At 42.7% G+C, this 19,539-nt stretch overlaps 1 protein-coding gene across 1 annotated transcript in view; it reads left to right on the top strand.

Moving 5' to 3' along the window:
• Nucleotides 1-57: 57 nt before the first annotated feature.
• Nucleotides 58-19,539, top strand: part of kif16ba (kinesin family member 16Ba) — a 37,491-nt gene continuing 18,009 nt past the window's right edge. The window contains 17 exon segments of the mRNA XM_048248991.1: nucleotides 58-730; nucleotides 3,505-3,574; nucleotides 4,002-4,115; nucleotides 5,002-5,118; nucleotides 10,482-10,579; nucleotides 11,438-11,547; nucleotides 11,755-11,897; nucleotides 12,299-12,467; nucleotides 13,007-13,138; nucleotides 13,712-13,887; nucleotides 14,676-14,741; nucleotides 15,113-15,172; nucleotides 16,039-16,158; nucleotides 16,708-16,759; nucleotides 17,059-17,196; nucleotides 17,964-18,046; nucleotides 18,614-18,702. Coding sequence (XP_048104948.1) covers nucleotides 684-730; nucleotides 3,505-3,574; nucleotides 4,002-4,115; nucleotides 5,002-5,118; nucleotides 10,482-10,579; nucleotides 11,438-11,547; nucleotides 11,755-11,897; nucleotides 12,299-12,467; nucleotides 13,007-13,138; nucleotides 13,712-13,887; nucleotides 14,676-14,741; nucleotides 15,113-15,172; nucleotides 16,039-16,158; nucleotides 16,708-16,759; nucleotides 17,059-17,196; nucleotides 17,964-18,046; nucleotides 18,614-18,702 — 1,784 coding nt within the window. The 5' untranslated portion in view covers nucleotides 58-683.

The following is a 19,539-nucleotide window of genomic DNA, read 5'->3' as shown; positions in this document are numbered from 1 at the left end:
CGGAGTTTTGAACCAAAGGACGGCTGATGTGTTTCTTTCAACTTATCAGTTAATATGTTAATAGTTAAAATAATGTATATGCTATGGAATTGTACTACTACGTGAAAAAAAACAGCACACATATTCTCTCATCAAAAAAGCTAATATTATCAAACGCGTTTATGGCTTTGCTCTAGTTGTCCTGTGTCGGGTGCCGTGTGAGTTTATTCCAATCGATTGTTTTGTCCTTTCCCAGCACCCGTTTGCCACTGACTAACCAGTGACGCCGCCGCCGCCAGTTCGGCTATCTTAGGCGAATAAGCAACCATGTCAACAAGAGGGATCATATAGCCTAGTCATACCTGCTGCCGCGCTCATATACAGAGTAAAGAGTGTACAATGACAGCATTAGAACGTGCAAGACACACGTCTCTTGCCTGATTAACATTACGAGAAATCTCTGTAACGTTATCGGGATTGCCAAGGGCTCCGTGGAGAGGCGGCGAATGGCTAACTAGCTAACGAAAGCAGACGCCAGCTAATTAAATGCAACTTTAACATTGACAGTAAGACCCTCCTTGTGAGTGAAATCGATCAGTGTCGTTCTTTTCTAGTGGCTATTAAATAGGAGACCGCCTTCATAATAGTTGACCCAACACATCTTGAATTGAGACACGCGCGAGAGTCAGTAGCTGGGATGTGCAATGGCATCGGTCCGGGTGGCTGTGCGGGTCAGGCCCATGAACAGACGGTAAGTACGAGCCTTATTGAACCTACCGCTACCAATGTTGAAGTCATAGGAAAACACAGGGGATAACATTGCAACCTGATTGGAACTGTGAACACTGAAGCCAAATTGAGAGAGTAGAAGTTGCATGGTTGTTGTGGCCCAACTCCTGAAATAGGTTTGAGCAACCATACTAACGCAACTCGCAAAGTTTCGCAATCTAATTTATGTTGTCTTTCGCTAGTTTAAACACAAACCTTAGAATTTATTGTAGGCTAAGCAATTACCATTATGGCCTTGTAGACCATTCTTATTTGTACCAGATGCGTTATGCATGTTACGCAACAACTTTTTATGCGGCCTATAGAAACACTACATATAACTTTAACAAGGTTAACGTCCTTTCTAGCCTACCTTCTGCACTTTTTAATCCTTTTTAGAAGAAGGGCACCTAAAAAAGATCTGGCCTGACTTGTTTTGCCTTGACTTGTTTCTAGAAGGTGTTGTCACCCTAAAAGTCCAGTGAATAGTCTGTTCAACTTCTTGTCTGAATTTGGGAGGTCGTTGCAAATAGCACTGAAGAAAGGCTAATCCTTGATTCGTAACATTGCCATTTGATGTCAACAATTTCAATGGCTTGTTGGAAGATATGAAAGACGACTCGTCAGAAGAAGACGACACCAACATTGGTTTCCCTAACATACAGTTGATTATGAACATGAACAGATGGTGAAACTAACCATCATTGTCTACTACCTAGTGGACATATGTTGCTTTTTCATTGAACTTGTGTCAGCAAAGTCATGTGAGCAAGCGTCACAACAAATATACCGTCAGACGGTCGATTGGCTGGTTCTTGTGATGGTCTCATGAGCTAAACTGTATTTTAGCTCCAACATTACACAAGATTAAACTCAGATTGAATTATTGTAGTAGTCCATATGTTTTAACTGTATAATTTATCCCAAATAGCATAATGTAAACCACAGCAGTCTTGGGCATCTCCTTGCCTTGCAGTAACACCTTTTGGCCACTCTTTTATGGCCTCCATCACCATCAAGCTGAAAGGAAACACCCATTGGAACAAACAGCCCTCACCAGCTATTAATCTAGAACCTTGAGATGATTATTTGCCCTGTAGATGGAATCCTCAAATGTGAATGCCCTGGCTATAAATAAACTCTTGGTATTGTGCGCCAGAGCTGTTTCCAAAAGGAGGGTAGTACTTCAGGGTGGGGGGGGGGACGAGAAGAGAATAGGACAGGAGACAGGAGAGGGAGTCCAAACTGGCATTGTTGCACAGTGCTGACAAAGAGGCCTTTCTCTCTCTCTCTCTCTCTCTCTGTCTCTCTCTCTCTCTCTCTCTCTCTCTCTTTATCTCTCTCTCTGTGTGTGTGTGTGTGTGAGTGAGTGAGTTTGAAAAGTTTGAGACATTGAAAAGAGGCCAGGCATCTGTTGAGGGTCACTCTAATGAAATCAGCATTTTATCCACAAAATGTCCTCCCCCAGTTCAAAGTCAGTCAGATGCGATCAACATGTTATGTCCAGCTGTCACAAGTGGTTGGAGTCAGCCGCTTCCACTTTCTGTAGGTGCAAGTTTGCTTGGACATGCTCGCTCTCTCTCTCTTTCTGTGTGTGTGTGTGTGTGTGTGTGTGTGAGAGAGAGAGAGAGAGAGAGAGAGAAGAGAGAGGGCGTGACTCTCTCTGTCCCAATTTCAGCATATTTCATTGTAGTGCATTCTCTAGCTTGGGCTTGGCTCAGCACAAAGTAGGCTAATGACCTGGCTTGGGTTTTAGCTGTTTAGCCTGAACTCCTCAAAGGCCTAACCAAAGCTAAAACGGAATAGCGCTGCAACAAGTGCAGCGCATCTCTCTCCTCTGCTCTCTCTCTTCATGATGGTGGTGAGTGGTCTTAGGCATCCCTCTCCCTTTCCTCAGATAGGCAGAAAGAGAGAGACAGAGAGACAGAGAGAGAGAGAGAGAGAGAGAGAGAGAGAGAGAGAGAGGCAGAGAGAGAGAGAGAAAAAGAAGAAGAGACAGATTCTTGATTTAATTCCCTCATAGTTCAGCACAGTACACTGTCTAGCGTTGGGCTCAGGCCAAAGGAGGTTAAGTATCTGGCTTGAATTAGCCACCCTCCAAATGACCAAATCACTGGCCGCACTACTGAAGGAAGGCCTGACCAGAGCTAAAATGATCAGTATTGAAATAATAATAATAAAAAAATCCTTTCAGCTTTCCCTTTCAGCTGGTGCCAAGAGCTGTCTCTCTCTCTCTCTCTCTCTCTCTCTCTCTGTCTGTCTCCCTCTTTTTCTTTATCTCCATCTGAGAGAGATTGACTTGTTTTTCTCATATATCATGGCTTCTTTTAGCTCAGGGGTGCATTTTCCAAAGCCATAGTTGCTAAGCTGTTTTGGATTTAGTTTTGAGGGGTTCGTTTATTTTTATGTGATCAAAGTCAAAATGAACGAATTAAGCTCTGGCTGCTGCTTTAATATTATGGATTTGGAAGATGGCCTACTCTTTTGTTTAGGTCTAGGCCTTTAAAAAATATATTTTTTATTTTATTTACAGTTAGAACAGATACCTTTATTTTACAAAAGTCTGTCAGACAGCTCTCAGTGAGGTTGCTCTTGTTGTATTCCTTCTTGAAGAAGCATAAAACAACGCAAGACATTGTGTATTACAGTGGATGTTTTTCCCCATCACATAATAGGGGCCTTCTCCTGGGAATCTAATTTGGTAATCTTGAATGAAGGCTCTTTCACCTTTTGTGTGTGTGTTTGTGTGTTTTACAGGGAGAAGGAGTTGTCTGCCAAATGTATCATAGAAATGGATGGGAACAAGACTACCATCACCAACATGAAGGTATGCACAACACAAGTAATCTGGTTCACACTATCAGCATCAGGATTCCCAGCTGTCATCTGCACTGATAGAAAAAACTTGGCCTTCTTGTGGACTTCAAGACTTTAGCCAATAATCAATATCAGTCAATGAAACACAATATAGATTGTTTTTTTCTGGCTATTGCAGCAGTAGACCCCCTATAATTTCATGTGGTAACAAGCTATTTTAAATTTTAGCAATTGTACATTAATGTCCAATTAAGTGATGACCTGCCATAACATTTTTATTTTTTTATTTTTAATTTGTCTTGGAAAAAGAATATGAGAACATAATCGTTATCAAGTTGTGTGGTATGTCTTCCTCCCTCTCTTCTCTCTTTCTCTCTCTCTCTCTCTCTCTCTCTCTCTCTCTCTCTCTCTCTCTCTCTCTCTCTCTCTGTGTTCAGATGTCAGATGGAGTGACAGGCGACTCCTTGCGGGAGAGAACTAAGACCTTCACGTATGACTTCTCCTACGACTCGGGCGACTGTAAAAGCACCAACTTCGTCTCTCAAGAGAAGGTGAGTTGGAAGCTAGTCTGTCTGTTGGTTTTCTCCCACCCGCCCTCCCCCATGTGTCATTCTGAAGGTGCTAGAAGAAAATGGTCCCATAAGCAAAGCCTACTCTGATAAAGGTCTGACTGACCGAAACTTTAGTTTATTAATAAACTGGCAGCTCCTTGGAGTTGCACTTTTCTTTTATTCTGTTGCGTTGAAGTTGTCTTTACGAAATAGCTGCACCTGCAGTATCATCTATCAAGGTGTGCAGGCTCCCCTCTATCCATAAGCACAGCTAACAGTTGTACACTAGAGCTGTACGCTAGAGTGTACTGTGTGTGTTGAGGGCCACTTCCTGGTTCAGACCTCAGGACCAAACTGATTTTATTCATTTTTTTTTTCCCCATATCAAATCTGATTAGGCTGGATGCTGATTACTGTGCGAATTGCAGCAGTGTTTGTTATTTGTTCACAGAAAAATGTTGACCCTGTGGTTTGATTCTGTGTCAGGAAGTTAGTAGACTTTAAACATGGACTGCATGTCCAGACGCATGAAACATAGTAACTTGTGTTGTTTTGACTTGTATTGTCTGTTTTTTTGTTTTGGGCTTCTGTACAAAAGGCATTAAACGTTAGAGTGTGGTACTCTTGAAGTGTGGCCTTAATCTTAAGTGGGGCATGTGGACTTAATTTAACTCCATGGCCACCAGTGAGGGCTGCAAAGTGCTGTCATTTAGGCCTGATGATGTACCCAATAGTCCCTGTGTTTGCTAATATGTCCATCTATTGTCATCTTCATGCATAATGAGATAAATAGGACACACACACACACACTTGAGTTGAATAAGGGTTCTGAAGAATTCCTCCTCTCTGATGCCGGGTTCCTGTCTTTTTTGTACTGCTGCCGCAGGTTTTTAAAGACCTGGGCTCTGTAGTCCTCAAGGCTGCGTTTGAGGGCTACAACGCCTGCATCTTCGCCTACGGTCAGACCGGATCTGGGAAGTCCTACACCATGATGGGGAATCCGGTAAGACCATGACTCAGCAGTTCTCCTCTGCTGAGCAGCAGCCTACATTCACAAATATGAATAGCTGGAGGATCAATGGGATTATGTGACTGCGTTTACATGCACTTCAGTATCCGGTTTATAATTGGGATTTTGCCATATCCCGGTTTTGTATTTGCACATGATACATCATATCCCGAACATCATATCCCGATATCTCGTTTTAATGAGCTACGCTACCACCAGAACTTCTCCCTAGGCAGGCAAGCAGACAGGTGTCCTCGTCCTCCTCGACTCCCTCGTCCCCTCTGGTTGTCATCAGCCACAAGAGCTTCAACCCCTCCTCACATTTCCTCCTTTTAAGACCGATTCCAAACACGCCGAAAAATAGCTTACAGGAAATGAGATTTTGTTCATCAGACCTCTTAATGTTTCTTTCTTTCTTTCTTTCTTTTCTCTCTCTCTCTCTCTCTCTCTGTCTCTCTCCCTCCTCCACCCACCCCTGCTGTGAGCTCTCAAAGGCTGCAGTCCCCATAGGTGGCCTGTGGTCATTATCTATTGGTGCGCCTGAGGCCAAGACTCAATTTAGTCTGTGGTGATGCTGATGGGATGCTATTATAAAAACGGCTAGACAGTAGTGCTGCCGCTGTTGTGGCTGGTGGAGAATTTCAGGAGGATTTCTTCAGTGACGTGTGTGTGTGTGTGTGTGTGTGTGTATTGTGCATGTGTGTTATTGGCATAGGGTTATATTGGCAGGATAAGCAGTTAATGTTCTGCTGTCGTCGTGTTTTATATTGCAGAGACGAGGGGGGATACACATAAACGCCCAGACAACCCTTGCACATCCGTCAGCAATAACTGGCCCTTTCTTCCTTCATTCCTACACACACACACACACACACACACACACACACACATACACACGACTTAAGAGGAATATTTATTGGTGGTGTTGATCCGATTGAATTGGCTCTCACAGGTGACCATTCCGTTCTCAGGCTGATTCGTTCAACTCCTCATCTAGTTTGAGATACTTGAGGAGGATCGAATCGCATTTGACCTGATCTGTCTAAGGCTTGTTTTGATTATTCTCATTCACATGAATGCACGCACATATCTCATACCTTGTGAATTTATAGAACTCCCAAAATCCCCCCAAAAGTTTTTATGTAACTAGAGACTTGCATTGTATGAAATAATCCGTACCCTCAACCAAGTCATTTCCCCGGGCTTAGAAGTTTCACAAAGGCCACACAATGAGAAAGTAGATGAAACAAATCCAGTTCAAACACAAATGGCGCTGAAGGAACTATTAGCCTGCTCGCCCGGCCCAGTGAGTGGGCTGACTCTACTGACCTTGATGGCTTCCATCATACAAACGCTCAGTTCTAAAATCCACCCAACTATGTGTTAATGCATTAAAGCTCTGTTCTTAATACACACCTATAGTTGGGGAGAGACTGAGACTGATTGATGGTCACAAGAGATGGCTCCCCATAAATAAATAAATAAATGACCAAATAGATAAATAGTTTTATGCCCACACTAGTTTCTTGATTGACAGTTACAAGAGATGGTGAGATGAGACTGTGATGAGGTGCAAATGAATGGCTTCAGTGAGCGTGTCACTTCCTGCTGTTTTCCCTGCAACATTCCTCTCCCTCTGCTCTGTTCATCATGGGGCTTTTTAACAGTGTTGACATGTTATACTTTAGATGTGGAGCTAGTTTGAGTCCAGAGTCCGTTTTTTGGTCTTTTGAGATAACAAAATTAAAAAAAGATGCAAATGTTTATGCAAATTAGTCTGTGGTTTCACTAAAATGGTCATGGAATCATGAGTTACAGACTGGCTTGCTTAGTGTGTGTGTGTGTGTGTGTGTGTGTGTGTGTGTGTGTGTGTATGTGTACAATACATTAAGTTGGTTTCCCCATCAGGGTGAAGGAGACTGAATTAGATAGATATAAGAATATATACTCTTTTGATCCCGTGAGGGAAATTTGGTCTCTGCATTTATCCCAGTCCGTGAATTAGTGAAACACAAACAGCACACAGTGAACACACAGTGAGGTGAAGCACACACTAATCCCGGCGCAGTGAGCTGCCTGCTACAACAGCGGCGCTCGGGGAGCAGTGAGGGGTTAGGTGCCTTGCTCAAGGGCACTTCAGCCATGTCTACTGGTTGGGGTTCGAACTGGCAACCCTCCGGTAACAAGTCCGAAGCGCTAACCAGTCGGCCACGGCTGCCCCGATACCGGTAGTCTTTATTGTCCCAATAAAGACTAAATAAAGACTCATGTTCCATAGCACAGCAACACATATAAAACACATATAACATGTCCCAATAAAGACTAAATAAAGACTCATGTCCATAGCACAGCAACACATATGAAACACATATAACATGTCCCAATAAAGACTAAATAAAGACTCATGTCCATAGCACAGCAACACATATAAAACACATATAACATGTCCCAATAAAGACTAAATAAAGACTCATGTCCATAGCACAGCAACACATATAAAACACATATAACATGTCCCAATAAAGACTAAATAAAGACTCATGTCCATAGCACAGCAACACATATAAAACACATATAACATGTCCCAATAAAGACTAAATAAAGACTCATGTCCATAGCACAGCAACACATATAAAACACATATAACATGTCCCAATAAAAGACTAAATAAAGACTCATGTCCATAGCACATGTCCAACACATATAAAACACATATAACATGTCCCAATAAAGACTAAATAAAGACTCATGTCCATAGCACAGCAACACACATAAAACACATATAACATGTCCCAATAAAGACTAAATAAAGACTCATGTCCATAGCACAGCAACACACATAAAACACATATAACATGTCCCAATAAAGACTAAATAAAGACTCATGTCCATAGCACAGCAACACACATAAAACACATATAACATGTCCCAATAACATGTCCCAAAAGACTAAAATAAAGACATGTCATGTCCAATAAAGACTAAATAAAGACTCATGTCCATAGCACAGCAACACATATCATGTCCATAGCACAGCAACACATATAAAACACATATAACATGTCCCAATAAAGACTAAATAAAGACTCATGTCCATAGCACAGCAACACATATAAAAACACATATAACATGTCCCAATAAAGACTAAATAAAGACTCATGTCCATAGCACAGCAACACATATAAAACACATATAACATGTCCCAATAAAGACTAAATAAAGACTCATGTCCATAGCACAGCAACACATATAAAACACATATAACATGTCCCAATAAAGACTAAATAAAGACTCATGTCCATAGCACAGCAACACATATAAAACACATATAACATGTCCCAATAAAGACTAAATAAAGACTCATGTCCATAGCACAGCAACACATATAAAACACATATAACATGTCCCAATAAAGACTAAATAAAGACTCATGTCCATAGCACAGCAACACATATAAAACACATATAACATGTCCCAATAAAGACTAAATAAAGACTCATGTCCATAGCACAGCAACACATATAAAACAGCATGTCCCAATAAAGATGAAACACATATAACATGTCCCAATAAAGACTAAATAAAGACTCATGTCCATAGCACAGCAACACATATGAAACACATATAACATGTCCCAATAAAGACTAAATAAAGACTCATGTCCATAGCACAGCAACACATATAGCACAGCAACACATAAAACACATATAACATGTCCCAATAAAGACTAAATAAAGACTCATGTCCATAGCACAGCAACACATATAAAACACATATAACATGTCCCAATAAAGACTAAATAAAGACTCATGTCCATAGCACAGCAACAACACATATAAAACACATATAACATGTCCCAATAAAGACTAAATAAAGACTCATGTCCATAGCACAGCAACACATATAAAACACATATAACATGTCCCAATAAAGACTAAATAAAGACTCATGTCCATAGCACAGCAACACATATAAAACACATATAACATGTCCCAATAAAGACTAAATAAAGACTCATGTCCATAGCACAGCAACACATATAAAACACATATAACATGTCCCAATAAAGACTAAATAAAGACTCATGTCCATAGCACAGCAACACATATAAAACACATATAACATGTCCCAATAAAGACTAAATAAAGACTCATGTCCATAGCACAGCAACACATATAAAACACATATAACATGTCCCAATAAAGACTAAATAAAGACTCATGTCCATAGCACAGCAACACATATAAAACACATATAACATGTCCCAATAAAGACTAAATAAAGACTCATGTCCATAGCACAGCAACACATATAAAACACATATAACATGTCCCAATAAAGACTAAATAAAGACTCATGTCCATAGCATATAACATGTCCCAATAAAACAAATAAAGATATCCATAGCAAAACACATATATAACATGTCCCAATAAAGACTAAATAAAGACTCATGTCCATAGCACAGCAACACATATAAAACACATATAACATGGAACACATATATCCCGCATCCACCCCTGTGACATATCTCATCCACACAGCATATAAAAACATGGAACACATATATCCCGCATCCACCCCTGCGACATATCTCATCCACACAGCATATAAAAACATGTAACACATATATCCCGCATCCACCCCTGTGACATATCCCATCCACACAGCACATAAAGCGTATGGCGTATAACAGTTACATATATCCCATCCACACTCAACACCAAAAACACATCGCATTAGGACACCCACACAGACACATGAAATGGGGAAACTACAATATTGGCAGCATTACAGTTTGTTCACTGCTGTGATGGCAGTGGGGACCAAACTTAAATGAAAAAGGCTTGAAAAAGGCTTAAATCCAGTTCAATGCTCTGTATCTGTGGCTGGAAGGCGAGTAGTGTGAAAAATTGATTCAGGTCTGTCAGCTATTGTGTGTGCTAGGCGTGTGATTGCTGTGTCATTCATGTCTGATAGGCTGGGTGTGGGGAGTTTATCTTGGAGGCAATAAGTGAGGGTTTTTTTTCCTGCAGGTGATGCTTAGCATTGTATACTGAGATGATTGTGTATGTGTGTGTGTGTGTGAGGGTCTATCTATGTCTGTTTGTGTATTTGTCTGTGTTTGTTTGCTTGTTTGTGTGTCTGTCTATCATGTACATCCATGTGTGTGTGTGTGTGTTGCATGTAATACGATGCTGTTGGCCTCCCCTTCAGGGTGTGTGTGTGTTGTGTATAATAGCATGCTATTGGCCTTCGCTTCAGGGTGTGTGTGTGTGTGTGTGTGTGTGTGTGTGTGTGTGTGTGTGTGTGTGTGTGTGTTGTGTATAATATGATGCTGTTGGCCTCTCCTTCAGGGTGACCTCGGCCTGATCCCTCGGTTCTGTGAGGGGCTTTTCACCCGCATCTCTGGAATGACCCGCGCGGACGAGGCCTCCTTCCGCACGGAGGTCAGGTGAGTGAGCCAGTGGTCAAAGGTCAACACAGCAATATCTCATTATGTCGATATGTAATCGGTCATTTCAGTTCAGACATCTTGCACTCAATCATAAGAGCACTCTCAGCTGGCTCTCATGACCGACATTAGGGGCACTCTGTTATAAGCGCAGTGTTTCCCACAGAATTTGATTGAATTTGTGGCGGTAGCATGACTTGGAGGAGGGGGATAAGACCTTGGGAGGGGGGGGGGGATAAGACCTTAGCAGAGTTAACTTTAATGCAGCAGTTTTGAACAAATTTGCGCAGCATTGTCACGATGCTAAGCGGATTTAATAGCAATTTAGCCCGCCGTGTTATATGCAATGCTTCATGTGCCAACAACAATCCTTCAACAATACTTAATGTTTTGTTAAATGCACATGCAGAGGAGGGGCAGGGGGCTCGTTATGAGAGAGAACGGGGCGGGGCAAGGAAAGGCTGTGTGCGTAAAAAGTGCAGCTCAATGAAAGGATTTGATCTTCTCTTTAATTTAAATAGTACAACATAGAACATTAATGTGTGGCGGCCGGTTTTGATTTCGTGGCGCCCAGCCACAGATTAGTCAACGTATGGGAAACACTGTAAGCATATGTCCTGTGTCTGAATCAGCAGACCTTACCTGACCTTTTTAGACTTGACTCATGTACTTCACTATTTTTTAAACTATTGCCATTTTATTCTTTGATGTACTATTACTCTTTGCTTTTGTTTATGTAAATAAAGCACATTGAATGACCCCTGTGTATAAAATGTGTATATAAATAAACTGGACTTGACATACGTGTTATTGTGAATTCCTGTTTATGCTTCTCCCTTTATTGTCCTCTTGGCTCAGCTACTTGGAGATCTATAATGAGCGAGTGCGGGACCTGCTGCGGAGGAAGTCCACGAAAACCTACAACCTGAGAGTGCGGGAGCACCCCAAAGATGGGCCGTATGTAGAGGGTAAGTTCAGCTGAGAGTGGGTCGAAACAGTCTGACACGGGACTTCTGTCTTGGCTCTGTAGCCTGTTGATTAATACAGTATTGTTATTGAGTTTGAGTATGTTACAGTTTGAGGATGCTACAGTACTGTTATTGAGTTTGAGGATGTCAGTGCACTGGCTGGATGTTGACCTACCCTGACCCTCTGTGACCTTTCACCCCCCACAGACCTGTCCAAACACCTGGTGCAGAACTACACAGACGTGGAGGAGCTGATGGAGGCGGGCAACATCAACCGCACCACGGCCAGCACGGGCATGAACGACGTCAGCAGTCGCTCGCACGCCATCTTCACCATCAACTTCACCCAGGCAAGATGCGCGGGCCACACCCACAGCAGTCTCAAAGCACTGACCACAGTACTGAGCCAGAGATGGTAGATAAACTAAAGTGTCTTTGACTGAGCCCAGCCACACCCACAGCAGTCTTAAAGCACTGACCACAGTACCAATGCCCAATGGGGATCTGTAAAGCTGAACACAAATGTTAATCAATTACAGCTACAAAGCATAAACCATCCTTTTTACTGCCTATCTATCCTGCCTACCTATCCTGCCCTCCATTAGCAGAATTGTTTTTCCTGTTATACCCCAGTGAATGTTGAACTCAGTTAAGCTGAGCGGAACTCAATTAATTTAGCCAGCTGAACTGGAATGTGGAGTGTGATGTTTCATCGTGGGAATTCATTCCCTTCTCTCTGTTCCGTCGGCAGGCGAAGTTTGATGCGGAGATGCCGTCGGAGACGGTCAGCAAGATTCACCTGGTGGACCTGGCGGGCAGCGAGCGGGCGGATGCTACCGGGGCAACGGGCGTCAGGCTGAAGGAAGGCGGCAACATCAACAAGTCCCTGGTCACTCTGGGCAACGTCATCTCTGCCCTAGGTGAGTATTATTTGGTGGAGATAAGACTATTATGGGGTAGACCAAAGTTAATCCCCAGTGGTTATCCATTATACCGTTACATAAGTCCATAGAGTATGAACATTTAAATGTAAAATATACTGTCTATGAGCACCAGCAGAACACCAGCAGGATATTCAACCACTGCTGATGTTCAGAATATCATTTGATGCCTATGTTCAGAAACAACTTTTTAAAGGCCTTTTGCCTTTATTCAGATAGTACAGTGAAGAGTGACAGGAAGTGAGTGGGAGAGAGAGATGGGGTGGGATCGGGAAATGACCGCAGGTCGGATTCGAACCTGGGTCCCCGTGGGCAGTAGGACCTGTACATGGTATGGGTGCTGTAGCCTGCTGCACCACAGCGCCCCCCACAGTAAATACTTTTAAATACTTTTCTTAAAGTAAGAGTCTTTTCCCCCAGACATTTACAGTGACCCCACTCTCTAAATCTGACCTCTAATCTATCTCTCTCTTTTTCCCTCCTCTTCCTCCTCTTCCTCCTCCTTCTTTCTCTCCCAGCCGACCTGTCTCAGGACGGTGGGAACAGCAATGTGAAGAAGCGACAGGTGTTCGTGCCGTACCGAGACTCGGTGCTCACCTGGCTGCTGAAGGACAGTCTCGGGGGTAACTCCAAGACCATCATGATAGCCAGTGAGTGTCCGCACACCACGGCAATTGAGCAATGTTGCTGGGCAATATTGTGTGTGTGTGTGTGTGTGTGTGTGTGATCACAACATGGCAACGATTTTGAGCAATGCTTTTGCTGGGCAGTGGTCTTGAGTTTTGTTGGTCTAGAACATTTCTATTGATTTGGGCAGACATTTTAGTTTCTTTCTGGAGAGCTTTCAGTCATCAGAGAGTCATCAGGAGGAGAATGTCATAACCATCTAACCAGAATACACAGACATTGTTTGTGGTTACCCTGGCAACATTGCTCAAAAAGTTGCCCCTTGTATCATCACACTGTGTATGCCTGGACTCAATGACTACACAAATTCACCTTGACTTTGATCAAATGTTATTTTGTCATTTACACCTGTTTTAAGTTTAAGTGTATATGCACTATGTGTGTGCACTTAGTTTCACTTGGGTTGTTGGTAGTCTTTGTATTGCTTAGACACATGGGAAGTTGGCAAATCTAACACAAGCAAAGACAAGAGACACAATTGAAGTCCTCCTAACATAACAGCCCTCTCACACAACGTCTATCCTCCCCAACGCCAGCTGTCTCCCCGGCCGACGTGAACTACGGCGAGACGCTAAGCACTCTGCGCTACGCTAACCGTGCTAAGAACATCATCAATAAGCCCACGATCAACGAGGACTCCAACGTCAAGCTCATCCGCGAGCTGCGGGCCGAGATTGCCCGTCTCAAAGCCCTGCTGGTCCAGGGGAACCAGGTCAGAACTCACACCAGAACCCTGGGGTCCAGTAACGAATCTAAGGAACCAAATAAGGGTTATGCGGATAAACAGTAAATATTATCTCCTGTAAAAATAGGTACAAATCTGAAGTATAGATCTGGACTTCTCCAGATGCACAACTGAAAGGGGACATTCATTAGCGTATGCTATAACAATTAGCTATCTAAATACCCTGCTGGTTCAAGGGAACCAGGTCAAAACCAACCCCTAGGGTCAGCTAGACTCTGGGGTCCAGTAGCAAATCAAAGGAAAATAATTATGCTATCTAGAAATATAATCTTCTTTAGGAATCTGTTCGAGTCTGTTCTATACAGCTGGACTGACTACACTGGTTCAAAGGAACCAGGTAACAAAGCTATCTTCTAACCCTTAGGGTCCAGCTAGTGAGTTCTCTGTCTGTATTAAGTAGGCCCCCCATGCTGGGAGAGATGTGTTTGAGATGCTGTTTAGATGTACAGTGTTTAGGGAGGATGTGTTTGAGATGCTGTTTAGATGTGCAGTGTTTAGGGAGGATGTGTTTGAGATGCTGTTTAGATGTGCAGTGTTTAGGGAGGATGTGTTTGAGATGCTGTTTAGATGTACAGTGTTTGAGATCCTGTTTTATGTGATGTACAGATGCTGTTTAGGGAGGATGTGTTTGAGATGCTGTTTAGATGTGCAGTGTTTAGGGAGGATGTGTTTGAGATGCTGTTTAGATGTACAGTGTTTGCCGTGTGTCATCTCTCTGGAGGAAGGACTGTTTCACCCGTTTGGTCTCCACACAGATCAAACTGCTGGACTCTCCCACTGCCCTGAGTATGGAAGAGAAACTCCATCAGAACGAAGCCAGGGTAAGCACAGCACACACTCACCTTCCCCTTACACAGCACACACTCACCTTCCCCTTACACACACACACACACACACACACACACACACACACACTCACTTTCCCCTTACACAAACATTCACTTTCCCCTTACACAAACATTCACCTTCCTCTTACTAAAACTACTCGACTTCCCCTTATGCAAGAGAGACCCACACTACATCTGATCTGTTTCAAACTGACCCAAAGTAAACTGGACTACATGCGGTCTGTTTTAAACTGACCCACAGTAAACTGGACTACATGCAGTCTGTTTTAGGCTGACCCAGTGTAAACTGGACTACATGCGGTTTGTTTTATAAAAACATGTATCTCCTTTCTTGTCTGCCTCAGGTATTGGAGCTGACCAAAGAGTGGTGCAACAAGTGGAACGAGACTCAGAACATACTTAAGGTTTGTTTTTCTGGACTTTGTCCTCCTCATGACCGGGTCTTGCGCTGTCCTACTATAACGTCCAGGCACTCTGCCAAGTCTATTTCCTGTCATTGTGGCATCACCTGACTGCAGCGTGTAGTAACTGTAGTAACAGAGCTGATGCACTCTGCACCTTAAATAGCCTCCAGTACCGTCCCATTAACTCAGGAGAATGGTGCCGTCATTTCTTTAGGCCAATCAGATTACTGGCATCAACTGGACCTGTGACATGTGACTGGGCATTTTATTTTTGTGGCTCATTATCAGAGAGTAAAGATATTCCTGTGACGTTAATGTTCATCTTCTGACTGTTGAGATGTATATTTTACAGTAAGGTGTATTATATTGCACCTTGCTTATTTGAAACCCAGATGGATCGTTTTGACCCGTGTAAGAAACTTTAAATGACTAACCACAGACTCCAGTTGTTTGCTTCATATCTCAGAAAGATCTCTTTGGTTGTTCAGTCTATCGACTAGCCAATCACAGGTCCTGTTACTGGCATGTCCCTTGTGTCTGGTGTTGTTTTGGTTGAACCGACACAGGGGGAGAGACCCCCTGACTGGTTGTTTGGTCTATTGATTAACCAATTACCAATGTCCTTTATGTCTGATATTTTGGTTTAACTGTCATGGGGGTAGACCCTTCTAACTGATTGTGAAGTCTATTGACTAGCCAATCACAGGTCCTGTAACTGACAGGTTCCTTGTGTCTGGTGTTGTTTTGAATGCACTGACACAGGAAAAGCCTTTGGTTGACCAATCACTTTGCCTTACAAGCAATCCCAGGCAATGTGATTGCCGTGTCTCCCCGTGTCTGATGTTGTTGTGGTGTGACTGCCGCAGGAGGAGACCCTTGCCCTGCGTAAGGAGGGCATCGGCGTGGTGCTGGACTCGGAGCTGCCCCACCTGATTGGCATCGACGACGACCTCCTCAGCACCGGCATCATCCTCTACCACTTAAAGGTCAGTCATGCGCGGACGGACAGGGCAAAGGCCATCCACACCAGGAACAATAAACGATAAAGATAACGATAATGATATGAGCGTCCGCGCTGACCAACGATGAGGAAGGTCTCTCTTTGTTTTGATGAATGTGACGTCTAAAATCTGATGGATCCTGATTGGCTGTCAGCTTTTTATCGTTCTTAAAATCGCTCTGAAAGTGAGCGCCACCAATATCACTCATGTCGTTATTGTTTTAGTTTATGTGTGGACGTCGTCATTCATATTATCTAGAGAGATACATTTTTGCCGTTATAGTTATTGTTCTTGGTGTGAACGGTCCTTTAGCCTCATCACCACTGGAGATTCATGAAACTGACCTCATCCCTAGTGTTGCACTACTATCCCTAGTGTCACTGTGTAAAAGCAACCATATGAATATAATAATAATAATAATAATAATAATAAGAAGAAGAAGCTTTATTTGTATAGCACCTTTCATGCACAGAATGCAGCTTAAAGTGCTTTACATTTGAAACATTTAACACAATAATATGAGCATCATTGCAGGAGGGACGGACATATGTTGGCCGAGATGATGCAGCCACTGAGCAGGATATTGGTGAGTGTGTCTGTGTGTGTGTGTGTCTCTGTGTGTGTGTGTGTGTGTGTGTGTGTGTGTGTGTGTGGTTTTATTACACCGCCTACCCAAAGAGACTTGTCAGTGTTGTTGAATGGACACACATGCTCCAGTCCTTTAATGTTTAGTTTCCCAGTGCATTGTAGTTGAAGGTGTTAGTGTTAAAATATGCTTTAATAATCCTTCACCCCCTCCTGTCTCTTTCTCTCTCTTTCTCTCTCTTTCTCTTTCTCTCTCTCTCTTTCTCTTTCTCTCTCTCTCCCTCTCTCTCTGTGCTGTAGTGCTGCATGGGTTGGATCTGGAGAGTGAGCACTGCCTGTTTGAGAACCAGAGCGGCACGGTGACGCTGGTGCCCCTCAACCAGGCCCAGTGCTCCGTCAACGGCATGCAGGTCACCGAGCCCTGCCAGCTCAACCAGGGTGAGGACACACACGCACGCACACACACACACACACACACACATACAGACACACAAACATGCACACACACGCACGCATGCACACACACACACACACACACACACACACACACATGCATAGGCACAGAGATGCACATGGTCATGTGTAGATGTACTAGTGGCCAGATGGACATGCTCACACGATGGACAGATGGGCACGCTCAGAGACACACACACACACACACACAATATGCCACATAATGCAACTAAATATATGTAGTTAACTCCAATTCTCAGATTCTTTGACTCAAATAATGTCAACATGTTAATATTTAACATCATTACCATTCTACCAGAAAGCACTCAACATATTATTATTATTTTTTTGGTTCGTTTGTCACTGTTTTATATTCCTGTCTATAACACATTAGAGAAATGTAATCATCATTTGGTTTGCTAATGTAGTTAGCACAAAAGATGTGAAGTGTTACCATAGAAACACTTGGACATGGACAGACAGTTCCACCCAGAAGCCCAAGGTGCAGTTCAGAACACTAGTAGTTTAATGAATACTGTTGACCCACACACACACTGCAGTTCAGAACACTAGTAGTTTAATGAATACTGTTGACCCACACACACACTGCAGTTCAGAACACTAGTAGTTTAATGAATACTGTTTACCCATACTCACACAGTCCCACTGTAGTGCTTTCTCTATGTGTATATCAAGTATTTTAACTTGCCTGTGCGTGTGCGTGTGTGTGTGGCGTGTGTGTGCGTGTGTAGGTGCTGTGATCCTTTTCGGCAGGACCAACATGTTCAGGTTTAATCATCCTAAAGAGGCTGCCAAACTCCGGGAGAAGAGAAAGGTGAGGTTTCCTCGAAAATACCACACAACGATTATTTATTCATCTTGATAAATAATCAATATCTATTAATGGAGATATGGCAGGAACTTCATGCTGGCATATTCATCGATCATACTCCACAGGAGGAGTCTTGGAGACATTGTCTTGGAAACATTCAGTTTCAGGCCAATGTTTTTGAAACGAAACGACACAGGAATTGAAGCATTTTCAAATAAAAAGTTTTGTTTCAAAACGCTATATCCTCCATTTTAATGAATTTTCATAGATTATTTTTTTACATTCTGTTTTCCAAGTAATTTCAGTAGAACTGTAACTGAGTATTGCAATTTGATGTATCTTTAATCAGTCAAAACAACACAACTACAATGTTATTGATATCACCTAAAATACAGAATTAAATAACATGACATGAATGTTTTCAAAAATGGAGATGGAGGTGTTTTGGAACCAAACTCTTCAAATATTGTCATGCCTTTTGGGTCTGTGGTCTGTTTATCGGTTTGTTTGTGTTTATGTTTGTGCTTATTTATTTATCTGTTAATATTTGTGTAAAATATGTTTCTGTAGAGTGGGCTTCTCTCCAGCTTGAGTCTGTCCATGACTGATCTCTCCAAGTCCTGCGAGAACCTCTCCACTGTCATGCTGTATAATCCAGGGTGAGTCATCGTGTGTGTGTGTGTGTGTGTGTGCGTGCGTGTGTGTGCAGGAGAGAGTCTAAGAACAAGTTGAGATGTGACTTGAATGCTGATGTGTGAATGATGGATGCTTGGAAGTAGTATTCTCTTTTTCTTTCCAGAGCATTCTCATGCTTTGCTATGCATCTCTCCCTCTTTTTATCTTTCATTCTTTCTTTCTCTCTCTCTCGCTCTCTATCTCTCTCTCTCTTTCAATCTTTCTCTCTCCCTCTCTGTCAACTCCTCTCACTCTCTCTTCCCTGACTCTCTACTCCCTCTCTCGTTCACTGAGATATTGCCTCCTGCTAGTTCTGCTTGCCCCCTGCCATCCCCATAGCTATGAGACCGACTGGATGGCGCAGGCTTTGGTAGCTGCTTCCATTACATGACAGATGATTGATATTTACATTCATTCACAGTCACACCACAAACACCTCTATTCAAAAGTGATAGATCAGGTGATGATCGATGCTCTAACACATAATACATCCCTAGTTTAACAACATGGTTATATAGATTTGGCATGTTTTGGTGGACAGAATGCAAAGTCAGTCATGAGCAAGCTGTCGTGTGCATGAACTTAATTCATCATGGGGCGTGTGGGAGCACTGAGCTAAGATACTGATGTTTGAAGCTGATGATATATGGGGCAACCTTTTTGAGCAATGTTGCTGGGCAACGTTCCTCATAATTGTGGTTCTGGCACATTCCCATTGATATTGGGCAACAATTTGTTTTCTGGAGACCTTTAATCATCAGAAGGCAAATTGTCATGATCGTCCAATCAGAATAAATGGAACTGTTTAAATGGTTGCCCAG

The sequence above is a fragment of the Alosa alosa genome, chromosome 7 (genome assembly GCF_017589495.1).
Source record: "Alosa alosa isolate M-15738 ecotype Scorff River chromosome 7, AALO_Geno_1.1, whole genome shotgun sequence".
In the NCBI taxonomy this organism is placed as follows: Eukaryota; Metazoa; Chordata; class Actinopteri; order Clupeiformes; family Clupeidae; genus Alosa; species Alosa alosa.
This window is presented reverse-complemented; position numbering and strand designations above follow the sequence as displayed.